This window comes from Mesoplodon mirus, assembly GCF_964341445.2.
Source record: "Mesoplodon mirus genome assembly, chromosome: 10".
Taxonomy (NCBI): Eukaryota; Metazoa; Chordata; class Mammalia; order Artiodactyla; family Ziphiidae; genus Mesoplodon; species Mesoplodon mirus.
The window spans coordinates 106,469,921-106,491,808 of record NC_138986.1 but is presented as its reverse complement, the minus strand read 5'-3'; the positions used below and the strand labels follow the sequence as shown (position 1 = coordinate 106,491,808).

Sequence of the window (21,888 nt, the reverse complement as noted above, 5' to 3'; positions counted from 1 at the left end):
TGCTTCTTTACTAAGCAGTGAGCACACTTGCTGCCCCAGGGACCTTGGCAGTTGCAACGTAGGGCTCTTCCCTTTGGGATGGAAACAGCAAGTTTTCCTGTGGTCTACACACTGGCCCCCAAAATACTACACTCCCAATACTTGTCAACTTTAAGTATTTTTCTACATATCTCCATTTTTCTGTTACTATTTGGACTACATCCTAGACTTGACACTACGTAAATTGCATTCAAGAAGCTATTTTTAAAAGTTGGTAGGAAACCTTAAATCTATAGCTTGCAGCCCCTGGCTTACTTTCATCCAGGTGCATAAGGGTTTTCAAAAGTAGTCAGGTTAGTTACCCCATATCACAGCCCCACGCTTGTGTCACAGGTATAAAAATGGAACATGCTATTTAAGGTTTTAGTTGCCAAATCATCAAGCCTCCCAGACAGAGGCAATAGAGCAAAATGATTACAGAGGCATGGATTTTGATTTGCTCCAGTGTCTTGGGCAAGTCACTTGGCCTCTGTATGTATTTGTACTTATCTGCACTTATCTGTCACTTGGGGGTCATAATTGTACCTGGTCCATGGGTACGTTGTACAAATGATCTGTAAGGTAGTTACAAGAAACCGACACAGAGTAAGCACTCCACAGACATTGGCTATTAGCTATTGGAAATAGTTCTCCGTGAAACAGATGACTTTATCAGTGGATGACACGGTGGGAGACAGTGAATCACAGAATCACAGCATGTTGAAAGTGACCTAGTTCACACTCTTATGTGAAAAGAAGAAAAGTGTGCATGGGTAGAAAATGTCTGAAACTTTACCTAACAAATAGTTCATCATGTTAGCATGGAGGATTAGAATAAATCAGGAAAGGAGGAAAGAAAAACTTGAGTGTCATTCAATTTCTCTATCATTTGTGTTTCTACACTGAGACTCTGAATACACTGGAAGTGCAAATTTTTTTAATGTGGCGGGATAAAGGTTTTCAAGGTTTCCTGATCCATCCATATTATTATCTCAGAATTGCTGGCAGTTCTTGCCATCTTCGGATCTACACCCATGTGAGTCAGTGGGCCATTCTGGACGGAGGAGATAATAGAGCAGAAGTGAAGTGAGAGGAAAGGAGAGAAAATATTTTCTCTTTTCTCTTCAAAGAGGAAAGGTCTTTGGAATGGGAACAACTCACAACCAAACTTTGGGGAAAGGATGTGATGGAAAACGAGACAAACATCCTACCCCTGTGATGAGAAGGATTCCCTGGGCTGGATGGAGGGAGGTCACAGGTGGCTGGCGAGGAAACCAACTAGCGAGAAACACACACAAGGGCAGAGTAAACACCCTGAGGCCACTCAGCCTGACTCCATGCAAACATATGTCCAGCAGACAGCCCTTCACCTGTGGCTCCCCAGCAAGACAGGTACCTCGGGGGTGCCAACTCATTCTGAGTCCATTATGCCTGGCCATTCATAAACCGCCGTCTAACGTGTGAGGAATAAACTCTCAATGTGTATGAGGAAATTGGGGAAGGAGATTGAAAAGTTACTTAAACGAAAGAAAAGAAGTTCAGGAAGGCAGGATGGTAGAGAGACAAGAAAAAGACCTTAAAAGATAGAAAGGATTTGCCAAAGAAGAGAAAGAAAAAGAAATGATTCCGAATGGGTTAACCTGCAGCTAGGAAGTTAAGGAAGATTATTGATGGGTGAAGACTATGGAATAAAGTGAATAAAATTTATCAGAAGTTGCTGAGAATATGCTAAGCAGCATGATTATCAAATTATGAATTGGCTGCAATGGCATTCTAGGGGAGCACTAGGAAGGGGAAGCAAATGTTCCTGAGATGACAGTAGCAGGTGGAAAGTTGTTTCAGGGGAAGATCAGTCTTGCAGAGGGTGTATCAGAGGAGGGCAAGTGTGAGCAAGCAAGGAAATACTAAGTGTATATGGTTCCTTCACTGAGTTCACCCAGCCCCGTGGTCAGCCTTGAGAACAAGCAGGACTTCAGGTACTGGAGCTACATTTCAGTCATCAAGACTTGAGAAGACACCCTTAACTCAGGTCTTCTCTTCAAACTCCATCGTTCCTTCTTGACCTTCATTTGGCCTCTTCACTTACCCTCAAGCTGTGGACTGAGGCCACAGAGCAAGATGGATCACTAGTGTCCTCCATCCCCGAGAGACTGTGGTTCACATCAGTGGAGCACCAAAGGCAATAACCAAGTAACAGACACAAGAGTGTATGAAGAAGAAGAGATTCTGATAAGGCTTTCTGTGACAGTGTGGGCCAAGTCGGATCTATATGGCTGGTATCACGTGAATTATGAGCAGCCTTAGGGGAGAAGTTCTCAGAAGGCAGAGCCTGGCTCTCTAGAGGCTCTGTGTCCTCAGAGCCCACTCCAAGACCTCAGTTACAGCTTCGGCCCCCAATATCTCTCCCTCTGCCTGCTCACAGTTTTTGAAGTCTTCTTTCCTCCACATTTCTATTGAGAGGTGGAGGAGGAAGATGAGCTTCAGGCCAGCTCAGACTCCCCTGGGATCCCAGCAGGATGCCTATCATTAACCTCCCACCTTCTAGGAAGCTCCTAAGATCTTCACATTTGGGGCAGTTCTCATTTCAGCTGTGCTTCAAATTGCTGGCTGGAGACGGCCTGTTGGAACGTGGCAAAAAGCAAGTAGCAGTCCTTCGGGCAGCCTGGCCCTTCTCGACTGTCAGACATCTTCAGGGATATTCTAGGAAATGTTGTTTGTTCTAGAGAAGGGAGGGAAACAATCCAATTGTCCAATAATGCTTGAATGGAAAATAAATGATGCTATATGCATGTGATCAAATAATATCAAACAGTCAAAAATCAAAGACCTAGATCTATATGGATTCACGTGGATAAATCTTGAAAACATAATATTGATTGAAAGAAAATAAGATAAAGAATGTTAGATTGTGATAACAGGTATGTAATATTTAAATATTTAAATCAATTCAACATATTGCTTCTATACATAGAGATGCAAGAAAATAAACTTTATCCAAAGAACACATTATTTACATTTAATATGCTCATTTATCTAGGAGACCCAAAAGAACCCACAGATAAACTAGCAGGAACTAATAAGACGGTTCAACAAGGCACACACATACAAGATCAATAAATTTTAGAAGTCAATCAGGCTCTTCTACACTGGTGATAACAAATTAGAAACTGTAAAAGAAAATAAGAAAAAAAGAAGATCTAAAAATAGTCACAAGAGCCATATAAATTATTTAGAGCTAAGCATACGTAGAAGGCAATATAACTAACAAACTGAGTACGAACAGATAAACTCCGCCCAACCCAAGGTTAGGAAAAGACTGTTGTTACTTTATGAGAACAGACCCTCTTCTTACGGAGCAGATCAGTAAGTGAGAGTGAATCAAAGAAACACAGCATTTGAAAAGTCAGCTAGTCCAAGCCTCTTGATCGCACATACAGAAGCTGAAGCCCAGATAGGTTGAGTTACTTGCTAAAGGGCCCAAAGTCCTGACTCAAGGACTAGCATTTTTCACTCAGTCGCAAGACACAATCAAATGCAGTACCTTGGAAAGAGATGGGGAAAAAATGAAGAAATCAATTATATAGTTCCTCATCTTTAAGTACAGAAAGAGCCGTGACAAAATTACACGTATTGAGGGAAAATTGAAGTGCAGAGTTTAAAATGTCAATAATCCACAGGGAAACTGGAGACCATTTAAAATATTCATATTAAATCTCCCTAGAAAAGACATTAAAAGATCTCCAATCAAAATGTGAATTTTATAATAGACATGGTATGATACAATTTATAATAGATATGGTATGAACCTTTCTATTTCACGGGAAAGCTTCGGCTGGGAAAAAGGAATTGTTCTTGAAAATGGGGCGTGTGCTACTGCAGACACTGTGCTCAACCTAGGTCCACCGAATGCTCTGATGTCATCACTGAGGTCACAGAATTCCACTGTGCGCCTGGCAACCTTGCAAACATAACAGCCCTGGTGAGCACTAGGCAGTACTGCTGGTTCACTAAGTGGTACAAGTTTTTCAGCCATTTAGGAGACTTGACCATTTTTATTTGTATTGAATCATTTCAACGGATTGCCCAAGAGCCAAGAAGGGCCAACCTGTAGGGAAGAGGAGGAGTTGGACATCTCTTGAGGCATCTTCTAAGGGAGACTTCTAGTTGGTACGATGGAACGGCGACAAAAGAGGAAACATCTGGAAAATGAAGAGTCCCAGGAAACTGCCGAGAACGGTGGAGGTATGTGGGGGGCAACTTGTCTGGGGCACATGGGTTTCTGCCAAACTGAAGCTTCTCCAGGAAGCGGGGGACTGAGAACGTGTCACCTGTGAAGCAGGGAGCGAGAGACCTTGTCTCACTGATGCTGCCGTATCTATCCAGAGGGTCCCTGTGGTGTGAGACGGCACAGAATGGCCAGATGCCCCCTGGGAGATGGGAGGTCAGCTCCGCTGGTCTGAGGACTCTCTCCTGGGGCAGCCGGGCCTGGAGCTTTGTCGGACTCACAGCAGGCTGCATCCTGCTTGCACAGACCTAGAGGTGCAGCTTTTCTCAGACCCCGATTTCTCTCTTATTCTCTTGGATCTTTCCCTGGGGTCATGAGGTGGGGGATGTGAAGGATGCAAGGATGCTGAGAGAGACCCATGAGTTGCTTGGCCTCTTTTACCAAAGTGGAAAGAGAAGCCCCATGAGTTGAAGGCCCTGTTGAAAAATATCTTGACAAGTGGAATGCACTTTGAAAGAAGATTGTTTGTCTAGGGATGGTGTCATATTGAAAGCAAGGAGGATTTATTCCTTCAACAGGAAGAATTTCCCAAAGGAGATCAAGGGAAGGGAAGGGTTTTCCAGAGACTGAGACCGCGTGAGCGGGGGTGAGAAATGTCCTCAGGGTCCTGCGGGGAGCTCTGAGAGCCACGGGCCACGTGGTGCCTGCGTGCATTAAATGTAGGCGAGTAGCTTGCCCTGGGAGAGGGGTGGTCACCCCAGAGCTCCAGCTAGAGGCCTCTGCCCCAGATTAGAGCCCAGTAGCTCCTACCAGGCCCAGGGCCCTGGAGACTGTAGGATGGGCCCTGGGAATGGAGCTCTAGACAGCAGGCAGATTTCCAGGCAGTGGCTGGGACAGGCTGGGGAAGGCAATGACTGCCCCTGACCATTCAGAATATTTTGCTCTATGTTCCTGTGTGTGTGTGTGTGAGAGAGTGAGTGTGTGTGTGTGTGTGTGTGTGCGTGTGTGTGTGTGGTAGTGCAGAGAAGAGCGAGATGAATGGGGGTAGAGTGCTTACCAGATATAACATCTGTGTGGTAAAGTTCTTGTCACCCTGCCTGGAGCTGGCTGACACTCGGCGTACCTAGGAGTGTATACAGAATTCTTGTTAGGGGTGTTTTAGGAGACAGTAACTCATACACCCATGTACACTCTGATACAGCAAAAATATCACACACCCCACATATAACTTCCTTATTAAACCACACACAGCACATGGAGGTATATACACGCATCCCTCCTATACTACGTTCTCATACAACCCACCTGTATCACAATCCTCTCCTCCAACACCAAACGCTGGAGATGAGATATGTATATAGACACACACACTATATATATAGGACACACACACACACACACTATATATACATGTATTTCCTCAACTCTTGCACAAGCACAGCTAACTTCACCCATCTCTAAATACCTCTGTAAGAACCAGTCACGTGTCATACACACCACCCTTATAACACATTCTTGAGTAATGCCAGACCCGCTTTGTACAAACCACAGGAAACCACAGTCTCAGTAACCCATGTCAGGATTGCCAGAGAAAATATGGGCTATCCAGTTCAATTTGAATTCCAGATAAACAACAAGTAATTTTTCAGTATCCGTATGTCCCACATATTGTATGGGCCCTACTTACACTAAAACTAAGTCAGGCCAAATACTGCATGGGAATACTTACACTAAAAAATTATTCTGGGTTTATCTGAAACTGAAATTTAACTGGGTGCCTTGTATTCTTGTTCGCTAAGTCTGGCAACCCTTATATACTTACCACCAGCTGATGTATTATATATTTATTGTAGTTTTGTTTAGTGTGTGTCTTCCCCTACTAGAATGTGCAGCGTTACCAAAGACTACAACAATGGAAGAGTGCCGGATACACAGGAGTAGCTGCTTACTGAATCTTGGTGAATGAATGAATGAACACGCACCGTAAATACAAGCCACACCATGTAATGAGGAAAAGTTACATGTCCCAGAATTCCTGACTTGTGAACAGAAAAAATGCACACAAAGGCCACAGACACAGATAGACACGTCTGCACTGTGCTCCCCATGCCAACCCCACACTTACCACAGACTTAACTGATACACATCACTCACTCTTCCCACACACTCACAGTCACCACCGAGGCCTACATTACCAACTAGACAGTGAGAGAATAAGTATTGATTGGAATTAAATCCTGGAGGATCCACTGGGAACCACACTCTCAACTGTGTGTATCCACTGCACCTGACACGTGTCACACACTCAGTAAATATCTGTGGACAGAGGACTGATGAACCCACCCTGAGCCTTTCATTCCTCCCTCAGGACTCTCGAAGTCACAAGAGGATCCCCCTCGGCTTGGATCCACTGTGGTGGCCCAAGGCTGCAGCCCAGGGGCAGGGGAGGTCTCCTCTGTCTCTAAATACTTCTTCTGTACTTCTACTCTGCGCAAGCTCAGCTACGCTGGTAAGGGCGCGGGGCTCCTCAGGTGAGGGGGTGCTTGGCTGTGAGGCAGGAGGCACACAGATCCCAGGGAGGCTGAGAGGAAATCCAGGGTCATCAGAGGTGATGAGGGCTCTGTGGAGGAGCCTGGGCAGGATGCCTGAGCTGTTCCGAGGGCATGGATGCCAGCTGAGTCTGGGAGTGTGTGTGTGAATACTGCTACTACCATGGTGGGGAAGTCAAGGAGCAGGGGCCGGAAAGGTCTGGGCTTGAGGTGGAGGGAAGAGGGACCAGATTAAGCATCTTCAGAGGAAAATGTAGGCTTTGTCTTTGCCTTTGCTTCCAGAGAAGGACAGAGTTCTGCATTATCCACCTCCAGCCTGAGAGCAGGACCATCCAGCTCAGGTGTACACAGCTCACACATACACGTGCCCTCCAGGCACAGCCCTTCTCAGTGCACATCAACCCCAAGCACGTGCTCCACAGTACTCTCCTGCACCACAGCCCCATTCCACAAGGAATGCACCACCGATATTCCCAAACTCACACTCCTCATCGTACACGCATCCAGCCGCATCCCTCACATACTACAGCCCTCACCACCATACTCCACACCCCTGTATATAGACACCGCTCCAGTATCCCCCCCCACGCACATTAAAAGCCCACAGATGACACCCGATACACCACTCCGTCCTACGGCCAACAGACACCAAGCTCACGACATAGCTATGTCGTGCCAATGTCCCTCTCTCGTCTACCACACCTGCTCCCTCAGCTTCCGGCATGGCCCATGCATGTTATTATGATTTTCATTTCCTTTTTCAGGAATCCGGAGATTTCATCGAGACACTGCCCAGCCTAGACCACCCCTAGCCCAGGATCAGGAAGAAGGAGAGACCGCTTCCCCATCACACTGTGTCTCCTCCTCACCCTCTTCACCCTGTAAGAACTATCTGCACCCAGACAAAGAGGAAAGGGGCATGAAAATATACTACATGCAGGTACAAGTGAACAAGGGTGTCGCTGTCTCCTGGAAGACAAAGAAACCCTTGGGGTTGCCTGAAAAGCAGCTGACGATAGAAGAAGTGACCCTTCCTGAGGATGTGTGCGCAGTAGCCACTGACCCCTCTTTCTGATGTGTCCACCAAAAGCCTCCTGTCTGACAGTGAGCCCACTGGGGAGGAGAAAGAGTATGAGGAAAGGGCAGAGCCAGGCAGCCCATCAGGGCCACCTGCTGTCGAGGAGAGACCCAGCGCCAAGACAGCGGACTGGATGCTGACCATGGAGACTAGCTTCAGGTGCATGGCTTGCTGCCGGGTCTTCCCCACCTTGGAGATCCTCCAGCAGCACGTGAAGTTCGGCGTCCTGCAGGGCTTCAGCTGCCGTGTCTTTCATCTCAACATGGCCCAGTGGATGGGCAATGTGGAATCCGAGAGCACCCCTGAGGAGGAGGAGGAGGAGGAGGAGGAGGAGGAGGAGGAGGAGGAGGAGGAGGAGGAGGAGGAGGAGGAAGAGAAGCAAGAAGAAAAGGAGAATGAGGGAGAGCAGCCCACGGGGGAAGGCCCCAGCCCAAAGAGACCCCGCAGGCAGGGTCTTTTCTCTCCTTTGAGTTCCAAACAGCAACTGAGATTCATGGGACAGAAGATCCTGGAAGACGGTGTGGCCGTCCCTTGGAAGAGGTAAGGCTTGAGGCTGGCAGTCTTCTGAGCCTATGTCACGAGGGCCCAGAGGAGTCTAAGGGAAGGGGCCGCACACATGTGCTGGTTGACCTAATGGCTCTGCAGTTGCATCAAATGGGACACACCCAGCACTAACAAAGGCATTGACCTCTGTTGACGTAAACAAGAAGGTGGAGCCTTTTCCTAGGAGTTTTCTCAGGGTCTGCACGATGGACCTCAACTCTTAGAGGACGTACTGCCAGCAGCTCCTTCTCGGCAGAGAGAGCCAGGAGTGGTCTCAAGAGAGGACAGGGGCCCTTGCAGGACCAGAACTTTGAGGTCTGAGAGCCTTGGGCCTGAGCCGAGATCTCACCCTGACCACTGTACCTAGCCTTCTGTGACAAAGGGGAATAGGAAAGAGAGTCACGTGGAAATGAGGTCCCCCGAGATATGGAAATGTTCCAGAAACTTCATTGCGTGGTAGTTGATCTGGAGCCAAGCTCACTGTGGTGTGTGTGGCTCTGAGCATTAAGGCAATGCTGGAGGGTAACCCTGACCAGCAGAGCTTGGAGTGCTTCTTGTCTCTTCCTGTTCTACCTCATTTGCTTTATCCCTTCCAGGGAGAAGAAAGGACCCTCGGGAGAGTAGCAGACAGAATGCCGTGGTCTGAAGGAGGATGAAGGGACCGGCACTCAGTCTAACATCATATGACAATAGAAGCGTCCTATGCAATAAAGGGCATTTTCCAAACCTTTCCTGGAGCTTTGATTTAATGACATTTTTCTATCTATGCATCTATCTGTCAGCTACATCTGTATCTTTCAAGGTTTGTGAACAAGCTTTCACATAAGCACTAGAGACGTCCGCCAGCATTTTCCAGAAGAGGCCTGCAAATTGCTGGGGACTCCTCACAAATAGGGAACGGCCACAACCCCTGCCACACAGACTCTGCGCGTGGCCCTCCTGACGTACTCCCACTCTCTCTCTGAATTTCCCAACGTCTGAGATGAGGGTGCTGGCTGGAGGCAATGATCACGTGCAGGCTGAAGCTTCTCCAGATTCTGATTCTCTTCCTGGGCCTATCGTCCTCAAGCACAGTTTCCATGTCCCTGGCCACACTGATCTCTCTCCTTCAGTCCTTCCCTCCCTCCCTCTCCTGCCTCCCAGTGCAGAGAATACTTTTTTGCATTTGAGACGACATTTATTTTTTGTTCACAGAATTCTCACCTGTTTTACTGTGGCCTCCGTTGTGAACATTCCAAAGCTGAGAATTTTCTTTTTTTCTCCCTCATTTCTGCTGAGTCTTTACCTTCCTAATGCAGTGAGCTCACAGTGCCTAGCTGACTGGATGAGGAAAAAAAATCCAGGGAGCAAAGAGAAATAATAAAAGAATATATCAGTTAATTTTTCATAGTGTTATCCAACTACATATTTTTAAAATTTTGGAATAATATTAGGAAACTTCTCTTTATAAAAAACTGAATTATTGGGCTTCCCTGGTGGAGCGGTAGTTAAGAATATGCCTGCGAATGCAGGGGACATGGGTTCGAGCCCTGGTCTGGGAAGATCCCACGTGCCACAGAGTAACTAAGCCCGCGCGCCACAACTACTGAGCCTGCGCTCTAGAGCCCGTGTGCCACATCAACCGAGCCCACGTGCCACGACTACGGAAGCCTGCGTGCCTAGAGCCCATGCTCCGCAACAAGAGAAGCCACTGCAATGAGAAGCCCGTGCACCACAGCCAAGAGGAGCCCCGGCGCACTGCAACTAGAGAACACCCGCTAGCAGCAACAAAGACCCAATGCAGCCCAAAATAAATTAATTAATTTAAAAAAATTGAATTAGTTTCAAGGGTACAATGTATAAAAGTACAATAAAAGCCCCCCTTCATAACCCCCCAACCCCCCTCTCAAGATGGAATAGATATGCTGTGATACAATTTATAGTCGTAGTACTACTACTCCTCCCACCACATCCTAAATCCTCTGAGCCAGGTGCAGCAGCTTCATTTCACAATGCTAGGACCCGCCACAAGACAGATGATAATCCCTTTGGACATTTCAAGGAGCGGCACCAGGGGAACAGTACCTGGGAAATGCCACTGACAGCTCAGAATATCCATGGCATTTCTAGAGCCTCGGCACTGCTCTCGCTCTGGGAATGAAGGTCCAAAAAGCACATCGGAGAATGTTCATAGTTGTAAACAAGCTCCACCTTTGAAACACAATCTACATAGAACCACATATACAAGCCTGCACAATGGATGAAGCCAAGGTCTCCTCCATGATTTCCCTTCTGACCACCTTATTGTCTCCTCAACCATAAAAGGTGAACTTGAAACTCAGGACCTTGCCTTGTCGCCAGAAACATCCAAGCTTGGATCAGTCTTTCTAAGACCAGATACTTGCTCTCTGAACTATTAGAGACTTGTCACATACACACAGGTAGAACAGGATTATTTCTATCTACCTGGGGACCTGGAGTCTTTCACATTGCTCCTGTTAAAACTCTCACAACAGCAAAACTTTACCTACAAAGGGTTCAAGCTATGACACTCCCAATTTCCACAAACCTCCTCAGCTCTTGTGAGTCACATGCAGCCAATTCCAGGAATTGGAAACATGGTTGTGAGGATGAAACTGACTTTGGGGCTCCCCTTGGATATGGTCTTCCAGACTTACCAAAAGGCCATTCAGAGGACGGTTTACCCCACCTCAGGGAAACCCGAGGCAGTACTTGCAGTCAAGGGCTGGCCATGGCTTCTGAGCTACATCCAAAAAGAATTTCATACTGTACCTGGATCTGCTGAAGCCATTTCTGACTGTCCGAGAGCCAGCATGTACCGCTCCTCAACTGCCTCCATTGTGGATCATCAGTAGGGCTGTCAGATTTAGTAAATAAAAGTACAGGATACCCAGTTAAACTTGAACTTCACATGAATAATAAGTCATTATTTTTAGTATAAGTAGATCCTATGAACTATTTGGGGCATACTTATCTTAAAAATATACTTGTTGTTTTTCTGACATTCATATTTATCTAAACAGCCTATATTTTATCTGTCAACCCTACCCTTCAGAAATGATGGAGGCTCATAGAGATCCAGGAGACGCCTCAGCGCCTCCTCAGCTTTTATTTCTACGTCCTGGACAGCGAGCACGTACCTTCCCCTCCCAGTCATTGGCTAGAATGGAGGATATTCTCTGTTTTAGAGCTTTTTCTACTTGTCATTGTTATTATCTTCCTTATTTTAAAGAGATGTTTATTTTCTCCCAAACTTAATAGCTCATCCAAAAGTATTTCAAAGTTCATTAGACAAGGGAAAAACAACATGGTTCTGAAAAGTGAAGGAAACCGCCTGGTGTTTAGTCAAGAAGTAGTAGGGAGATTGAAAAAGCCAAACTTAATAAGCAAATCTCTCCAAGGGTATTTTCAGAGCTTGATACCCTCCCACACCCTGAAAATATTATTACATCAAGAATGTAGAACTGCTAACCAAATGTAAGGCTCCCATATGATTCTATCAAACTGAGGATGCTTCTTTACTAAGCAGTGAGCACACTTGCTGCCCCAGGGACCTTGGCAGTTGCAACGTAGGGCTCTTCCCTTTGGGATGGAAACAGCAAGTTTTCCTGTGGTCTACACACTGGCCCCCAAAATACTACACTCCCAATACTTGTCAACTTTAAGTATTTTTCTACATATCTCCATTTTTCTGTTACTATTTGGACTACATCCTAGACTTGACACTACGTAAATTGCATTCAAGAAGCTATTTTTAAAAGTTGGTAGGAAACCTTAAATCTATAGCTTGCAGTCCCTGGCTTACTTTCATCCAGGTGCATAAGGGTTTTCAAAAGTAGTCAGGTTAGTTACCCCATATCACAGCCCCACGCTTGTGTCACAGGTATAAAAATGGAACATGCTATTTAAGGTTTTAGTTGCCAAATCATCAAGCCTCCCAGACAGAGGCAATAGAGCAAAATGATTACAGAGGCATGGATTTTGATTTGCTCCAGTGTCTTGGGCAAGTCACTTGGCCTCTGTATGTATTTGTACTTATCTGCACTTATCTGTCACTTGGGGGTCATAATTGTACCTGGTCCATGGGTACGTTGTACAAATGATCTGTAAGGTAGTTACAAGAAACCGACACAGAGTAAGCACTCCACAGACATTGGCTATTAGCTATTGGAAATAGTTCTCCGTGAAACAGATGACTTTATCAGTGGATGACACGGTGGGAGACAGTGAATCACAGAATCACAGCATGTTGAAAGTGACCTAGTTCACACTCTTATGTGAAAAGAAGAAAAGTGTGCATGGGTAGAAAATGTCTGAAACTTTACCTAACAAATAGTTCATCATGTTAGCATGGAGGATTAGAATAAATCAGGAAAGGAGGAAAGAAAAACTTGAGTGTCATTCAATTTCTCTATCATTTGTGTTTCTACACTGAGACTCTGAATACACTGGAAGTGCAAATTTTTTTAATGTGGCGGGATAAAGGTTTTCAAGGTTTCCTGATCCATCCATATTATTATCTCAGAATTGCTGGCAGTTCTTGCCATCTTCGGATCTACACCCATGTGAGTCAGTGGGCCATTCTGGACGGAGGAGATAATAGAGCAGAAGTGAAGTGAGAGGAAAGGAGAGAAAAGATTTTCTCTTTTCTCTTCAAAGAGGAAAGGTCTTTGGAATGGGAACAACTCACAACCAAACTTTGGGGAAAGGATGTGATGGAAAACGAGACAAACATCCTACCCCTGTGATGAGAAGGATTCCCTGGGCTGGATGGAGGGAGGTCACAGGTGGCTGGCGAGGAAACCAACTAGCGAGAAACACACACAAGGGCAGAGTAAACACCCTGAGGCCACTCAGCCTGACTCCATGCAAACATATGTCCAGCAGACAGCCCTTCACCTGTGGCTCCCCAGCAAGACAGGTACCTCGGGGGTGCCAACTCATTCTGAGTCCATTATGCCTGGCCATTCATAAACCGCCGTCTAACGTGTGAGGAATAAACTCTCAATGTGTATGAGGAAATTGGGGAAGGAGATTGAAAAGTTACTTAAACGAAAGAAAAGAAGTTCAGGAAGGCAGGATGGTAGAGAGACAAGAAAAAGACCTTAAAAGATAGAAAGGATTTGCCAAAGAAGAGAAAGAAAAAGAAATGATTCCGAATGGGTTAACCTGCAGCTAGGAAGTTAAGGAAGATTATTGATGGGTGAAGACTATGGAATAAAGTGAATAAAATTTATCAGAAGTTGCTGAGAATATGCTAAGCAGCATGATTATCAAATTATGAATTGGCTGCAATGGCATTCTAGGGGAGCACTAGGAAGGGGAAGCAAATGTTCCTGAGATGACAGTAGCAGGTGGAAAGTTGTTTCAGGGGAAGATCAGTCTTGCAGAGGGTGTATCAGAGGAGGGCAAGTGTGAGCAAGCAAGGAAATACTAAGTGTATATGGTTCCTTCACTGAGTGCACCCAGCCCCGTGGTCAGCCTTGAGAACAAGCAGGACTTCAGGTACTGGAGCTACATTTCAGTCATCAAGACTTGAGAAGACACCCTTAACTCAGGTCTTCTCTTCAAACTCCATCGTTCCTTCTTGACCTTCATTTGGCCTCTTCACTTACCCTCAAGCTGTGGACTGAGGCCACAGAGCAAGATGGATCACTAGTGTCCTCCATCCCCGAGAGACTGTGGTTCACATCAGTGGAGCACCAAAGGCAATAACCAAGTAACAGACACAAGAGTGTATGAAGAAGAAGAGATTCTGATAAGGCTTTCTGTGACAGTGTGGGCCAAGTCGGCTCTATATGGCTGGTATCACGTGAATTATGAGCAGCCTTAGGGGAGAAGTTCTCAGAAGGCAGAGCCTGGCTCTCTAGAGGCTCTGTGTCCTCAGAGCCCACTCCAAGACCTCAGTTACAGCTTCGGCCCCCAATATCTCTCCCTCTGCCTGCTCGCAGTTTTTGAAGTCTTCTTTCCTCCACATTTCTCTTGAGAGGTGGAGGAGGAAGATGAGCTTCAGGCCAGCTCAGACTCCCCTGGGATCCCAGCAGGATGCCTATCATTAACCTCCCACCTTCTAGGAAGCTCCTAAGATCTTCACATTTGGGGCAGTTCTCATTTCAGCTGTGCTTCAAATTGCTGGCTGGAGACGGCCTGTTGGAACGTGGCAAAAAGCAAGTAGCAGTCCTTCGGGCAGCCTGGCCCTTCTCGACTGTCAGACATCTTCAGGGATATTCTAGGAAATGTTGTTTGTTCTAGAGAAGGGAGGGAAACAATCCAATTGTCCAATAATGCTTGAATGGAAAATAAATGATGCTATATGCATGTGATCAAATAATATCAAACAGTCAAAAATCAAAGACCTAGATCTATATGGATTCACGTGGATAAATCTTGAAAACATAATATTGATTGAAAGAAAATAAGATAAAGAATGTTAGATTGTGATAACAGGTATGTAATATTTAAATATTTAAATCAATTCAACATATTGCTTCTATACATAGAGATGCAAGAAAATAAACTTTATTCAAAGAACACATTATTTACATTTAATATGCTCATTTATCTAGGAGACCCAAAAGAACCCACAGATAAACTAGCAGGAACTAATAAGACGGTTCAACAAGGCACACACATACAAGATCAATAAATTTTAGAAGTCAATCAGGCTCTTCTACACTGGCGATAACAAATTAGAAACTGTAAAAGAAAATAAGAAAAAAAGAAGATCTAAAAATAGTCACAAGAGCCATATAAATTATTTAGAGCTAAGCATACGTAGAAGGCAATATAACTAACAAACTGAGTACGAACAGATAAACTCCGCCCAACCCAAGGTTAGGAAAAGACTGTTGTTACTTTATGAGAACAGACCCTCTTCTTACGGAGCAGATCAGTAAGTGAGAGTGAATCAAAGAAACACAGCATTTGAAAAGTCAGCTAGTCCAAGCCTCTTGATCGCACATACAGAAGCTGAAGCCCAGATAGGTTGAGTTACTTGCTAAAGGGCCCAAAGTCCTGACTCAAGGACTAGCATTTTTCACTCAGTCGCAAGACACAATCAAATGCAGTACCTTGGAAAGAGATGGGGAAAAAATGAAGAAATCAATTATATAGTTCCTCATCTTTAATTACAGAAAGAGCCGTGACAAAATTACACGTATTGAGGGAAAATTGAAGTGCAGAGTTTAAAATGTCAATAATCCACAGGGAAACTGGAGACCATTTAAAATATTCATATTAAATCTCTCTAGAAAAGACATTAAAAGATCTCCAATCAAAATGTGAATTTTATAATAGACATGGTATGATACAATTTATAATAGATATGGTATGAATCTTTCTATTTCACGGGAAAGCTTCAGCTGGGAAAAAGGAATTGTTCTTGAAAATGGGGCGTGTGCTACTGCAGACACTGTGCTCAACCTAGGTCCACCGAATGCTCTGATGTCATCACTGAGGTCACAGAATTCCACTGTGCGCCTGGCAACCTTGCAAACATAACAGCCCTGGTGAGCACTAGGCAGTACTGCTGGTTCACTAAGTGGTACAAGTTTTTCAGCCATTTAGGAGACTTGACCATTTTTATTTGTATTGAATCATTTCAACGGATTGCCCAAGAGCCAAGAAGGGCCAACCTGTAGGGAAGAGGAGGAGTTGGACATCTCTTGAGGCATCTTCTAAGGGAGACTTCTAGTTGGTACGATGGAACGGCGACAAAAGAGGAAACATCTGGAAAATGAAGAGTCCCAGGAAACTGCCGAGAATGGAGGAGGTATGTGGGGGGCAACTTGTCTGGGGCACATGGGTTTCTGCCAAACTGAAGCTTCTCCAGGAAGCGGGGGACTGAGAACGTGTCACCTGTGAAGCAGGGAGCGAGAGACCTTGTCTCACTGATGCTGCCGTATCTATCCAGAGGGTCCCTGTGGTGTGAGACGGCACAGAATGGCCAGATGCCCCCTGGGAGATGGGAGGTCAGCTCCGCTGGTCTGAGGACTCTCTCCTGGGGCAGCCGGGCCTGGAGCTTTGTCGGACTCACAGCAGGCTGCATCCTGCTTGCACAGACCTAGAGGTGCAGCTTTTCTCAGACCCCGATTTCTCTCTTATTCTCTTGGATCTTTCCCTGGGGTCATGAGGTGGGGGATGTGAAGGATGCAAGGATGCTGAGAGAGACCCATGAGTTGCTTGGCCTCTTTTACCAAAGTGGAAAGAGAAGCCCCATGAGTTGAAGGCCCTGTTGAAAAATATCTTGACAAGTGGAATGCACTTTGAAAGAAGATTGTTTGTCTAGGGATGGTGTCATATTGAAAGCAAGGAGGATTTATTCCTTCAACAGGAAGAATTTCCCAAAGGAGATCAAGGGAAGGGAAGGGTTTTCCAGAGACTGAGACCGCGTGAGCGGGGGTGAGAAATGTCCTCAGGGTCCTGCGGGGAGCTCTGAGAGCCACGGGCCACGTGGTGCCTGCGTTCATTAAATGTAGGCGAGTAGCTTGCCCTGGGAGAGGGGTGGTCACCCCAGAGCTCCAGCTAGAGGCCTCTGCCCCAGATTAGAGCCCAGTAGCTCCTACCAGGCCCAGGGCCCTGGAGACTGTAGGATGGGCCCTGGGAATGGAGCTCTAGACAGCAGGCAGATTTCCAGGCAGTGGCTGGGACAGGCTGGGGAAGGCAATGACTGCCCCTGACCATTCAGAATATTTTGCTCTATGTTCCTGTGTGTGTGTGTGTGAGAGAGTGAGTGTGTGTGTGTGTGTGTGCGTGTGTGTGTGTGGTAGTGCAGAGAAGAGCGAGATGAATGGGGGTAGAGTGCTTACCAGATATAACATCTGTGTGGTAAAGTTCTTGTCACCCTGCCTGGAGCTGGCTGACACTCGGCGTACCTAGGAGTGTATACAGAATTCTTGTTAGGGGTGTTTTAGGAGACAGTAACTCATACACCCATGTACACTCTGATACAGCAAAAATATCACACACCCCACATATAACTTCCTTAGTAAACCACACACAGCACATGGAGGTATATACACGCATCCCTCCTATACTACGTTCTCATACATCCCACCTGTATCACAATCCTCTCCTCCAACACCAAACGCTGGAGATGAGATATGTATATAGACACACACACTATATATATAGGACACACACACACACACACTATATATACATGTATTTCCTCAACTCTTGCACAAACACAGCTAACTTCAGCCATCTCTAAATACCTCTGTAAGAACCAGTCACGTGTCATACACACCACCCTTATAACACATTCTTGAGTAATGCCAGACCCGCTTTGTACAAACCACAGGAAACCACAGTCTCAGTAACCCATGTCAGGATTGCCAGAGAAAATATGGGCTATCCAGTTCAATTTGAATTCCAGATAAACAACAAGTAATTTTTCAGTATCCGTATGTCCCACATATTGTATGGGCCCTACTTACACTAAAACTAAGTCAGGCCAAATACTGCATGGGAATACTTACACTAAAAAATTATTCTGGGTTTATCTGAAACTGAAATTTAACTGGGTGCCTTGTATTCTTGTTCGCTAAGTCTGGCAACCCTTATATACTTACCACCAGCTGATGTATTATATATTTATTGTAGTTTTGTTTAGTGTGTGTCTTCCCCTACTAGAATGTGCAGCGTTACCAAAGACTACAACAATGGAAGAGTGCCGGATACACAGGAGTAGCTGCTTACTGAATCTTGGTGAATGAATGAATGAACACGCACCGTAAATACAAGCCACACCATGTAATGAGGAAAAGTTACATGTCCCAGAATTCCTGACTTGTGAACAGAAAAAATGCACACAAAGGCCACAGACACAGATAGACACGTCTGCACTGTGCTCCCCATGCCAACCCCACACTTACCACAGACTTAACTGATACACATCACTCACTCTTCCCACACACTCACAGTCACCACCGAGGCCTACATTACCAACTAGACAGTGAGAGAATAAGTATTGATTGGAATTAAATCCTGGAGGATCCACTGGGAACCACACTCTCAACTGTGTGTATCCACTGCACCTGACACGTGTCACACACTCAGTAAATATCTGTGGACAGAGGACTGATGAACCCACCCTGAGCCTTTCATTCCTCCCTCAGGACTCTCGAAGTCACAAGAGGATCCCCCTCGGCTTGGATCCACTGTGGTGGCCCAAGGCTGCAGCCCAGGGGCAGGGGAGGTCTCCTCTGCCTCTAAATACTTCTTCTGTACTTCTACTCTGCGCAAGCTCAGCTACGCTGGTAAGGGCGCGGGGCTCCTCAGGTGAGGGGGTGCTTGGCTGTGAGGCAGGAGGCACACAGATCCCAGGGAGGCTGAGAGGAAATCCAGGGTCATCAGAGGTGATGAGGGCTCTGTGGAGGAGCCTGGGCAGGATGCCTGAGCTGTTCCGAGGGCATGGATGCCAGCTGAGTCTGGGAGTGTGTGTGTGAATACTGCTACTACCATGGTGGGGAAGTCAAGGAGCAGGGGCCGGAAAGGTCTGGGCTTGAGGTGGAGGGAAGAGGGACCAGATTAAGCATCTTCAGAGGAAAATGTAGGCTTTGTCTTTGCCTTTGCTTCCAGAGAAGGACAGAGTTCTGCATTATCCACCTCCAGCCTGAGAGCAGGACCATCCAGCTCAGGTGTACACAGCTCACACATACACGTGCCCTCCAGGCACAGCCCTTCTCAGTGCACATCAACCCCAAGCACGTGCTCCACAGTACTCCCCTGCACCACAGCCCCATTCCACAAGGAATGCACCACTGATATTCCCAAACTCACACTCCTCGTCGTACACGCATCCAGCCGCATCCCTCACATACTACAGCCCTCACCACCATACTCCACACCCCTGTATATAGACACCGCTCCAGTATCCCCCCCCACGCACATTAAAAGACCACAGATGACACCCGATACACCACTCCGTCCTACGGCCAACAGACACCAAGCTCACGACATAGCTATGTCGTGCCAATGTCCCTCTCTCGTCTACCACACCTGCTCCCTCAGCTTCCGGCATGGCCCATGCATGTTATTATGATTTTCATTTCCTTTTTCAGGAATCCGGAGATTTCATCGAGACACTGCCCAGCCTAGACCACCCCTAGCCCAGGATCAGGAAGAAGGAGAGACCGCTTCCCCATCACACTGTGTCTCCTCCTCACCCTCTTCACCCTGTAAGAACTATCTGCACCCAGACAAAGAGGAAAGGGGCATGAAAATATACTACATGCAGGTACAAGTGAACAAGGGTGTCGCTGTCTCCTGGAAGACAAAGAAACCCTTGGGGTTGCCTGAAAAGCAGCTGACGATAGAAGAAGTGACCCTTCCTGAGGATGTGTGCGCAGTAGCCACTGACCCCTCTTCTGATGTGTCCACCAAAAGCCTCCTGTCTGACAGTGAGCCCACTGGGGAGGAGAAAGAGTATGAGGAAAGGGCAGAGCCAGGCAGCCCATCAGGGCCACCTGCTGTCGAGGAGAGACCCAGCGCCAAGACAGCGGACTGGATGCTGACCATGGAGACTAGCTTCAGGTGCATGGCTTGCTGCCGGGTCTTCCCCACCTTGGAGATCCTCCAGCAGCACGTGAAGTTCGGCGTCCTGCAGGGCTTCAGCTGCCGTGTCTTTCATCTCAACATGGCCCAGTGTATGGGCAATGTGGAATCCGAGAGCACCCCTGAGGAGGAGGAGGAGGAGGAGGAGGAGGAGGAGGAGGAGGAGGAGGAGGAAGGGAAGCAAGAAGAAAAGGAGAATGAGGGAGAGCAGCCCACGGGGGAAGGCCCCAGCCCAGAGACGCCGCAGGCAGGGTGTTTTCTCTCCTTTGAGTTCCAAACAGCAACTGAGATTCATGGGACAGAAGATCCTGGAAGACGGTGTGGCCGTCCCTTGGAAGAGGTAAGGCTTGAGGCTGGCAGTCTTCTGAGCCTATGTCACGAGGGCCCAGAGGAGTCTAAGGGAAGGGGCCGCACACATGTGCTGGTTGACCTAATGGCTCTGCAGTTGCATCAAATGGGACACACCCAGCACTAACAAAGGCATTGACCTCTGTTGACGTAAACAAGAAGGTGGAGCCTTTTCCTAGGAGTTTTCTCAGGGTCTGCACGATGGACCTCAACTCTTAGAGGACGTACTGCCAGCAGCTCCTTCTCGGCAGAGAGAGCCAGGAGTGGTCTCAAGAGAGGACAGGGGCTCTTGCAGTACCAGAACTTTGAGGTCTGAGAGCCTTGGGCCTGAGCCGAGATCTCACCCTGACCACTGTACCTAGCCTTCTGTGACAAAGGGGAATAGGAAAGAGAGTCACGTGGAAATGAGGTCCCCCGAGATATGGAAATGTTCCAGAAACTTCATTGCGTGGTAGTTGATCTGGAGCCAAGCTCACTGTGGTGTGTGTGGCTCTGAGCATTAAGGCAATGCTGGAGGGTAACCCTGACCAGCAGAGCTTGGAGTGCTTCTTGTCTCTTCCTGTTCTACCTCATTTGCTTTATCCCTTCCAGGGAGAAGAAAGGACCCTCGGGAGAGTAGCAGACAGAATGCCGTGGTCTGAAGGAGGATGAAGGGACCGGCACTCAGTCTAACATCATATGACAATAGAAGCGTCCTATGCAATAAAGGGCATTTTCCAAACCTTTCCTGGAGCTTTGATTTAATGACATTTTTCTATCTATGCATCTATCTGTCAGCTACATCTGTATCTTTCAAGGTTTGTGAACAAGCTTTCACATAAGCACTAGAGACGTCCGCCAGCATTTTCCAGAAGAGGCCTGCAAATTGCTGGGGACTCCTCACAAATAGGGAACGGCCACAACCCCTGCCACACAGACTCTGCGCGTGGCCCTCCTGACGTACTCCCACTCTCTCTCTGAATTTCCCAACGTCTGAGATGAGGGTGCTGGCTGGAGGCAATGATCACGTGCAGGCTGAAGCTTCTCCAGATTCTGATTCTCTTCCTGGGCCTATCGTCCTCAAGCACAGTTTCCATGTCCCTGGCCACACTGATCTCTCTCCTTCAGTCCTTCCCTCCCTCCCTCTCCTGCCTCCCAGTGCAGAGAATACGTTTTTGCATTTGAGACGACATTTATTATTTATTCACAGAATTCTCACCTGTTTTACTGTGGCCTCCGTTGTGAACATTCCAAAGCTGAGAATTTTCTTTTTTTCTCCCTCATTTCTGCTGAGTCTTTACCTTCCTAATGCAGTGAGCTCACAGTGCCTAGCTGACTGGATGAGGAAAAAAAATCCAGGGAGCAAAGAGAAATAATAAAAGAATATATCAGTTAATTTTTCATAGTGTTATCCAACTACATATTTTAAAAATTTTGGAATAATATTAGGAAACTTCTCTTTATAAAAAACTGAATTATTGGGCTTCCCTTGTAGTTAAGAGCGGTAGTTAAGAATAGTTAAGAATATGCCTGCGAATGCAGGGGACATGGGTTCGAGCCCTGCTCTGGGAAGATCCCACGTGCCACGGAGT

The 21,888-nt window shown here is 46.7% G+C and overlaps 1 protein-coding gene across 1 annotated transcript in view; it reads left to right on the top strand.

The window, feature by feature from the left end:
• The window catches only part of LOC309811220 (protein FAM170A-like), a gene marked incomplete at both ends in the record, with an annotated part of 208,729 nt that extends 188,096 nt beyond the window's left edge, over nt 1-20,633 (top strand). Inside the window, 2 exons of the mRNA XM_082633808.1 lie at nt 20,061-20,216; nt 20,613-20,633. Of these exons, the coding sequence (XP_082489934.1) occupies nt 20,061-20,216; nt 20,613-20,633 (177 nt within the window). The remainder of the gene's footprint in view (nt 1-20,060; nt 20,217-20,612) is intronic.
• Nucleotides 20,634-21,888: the final 1,255 nt, after the last annotated feature.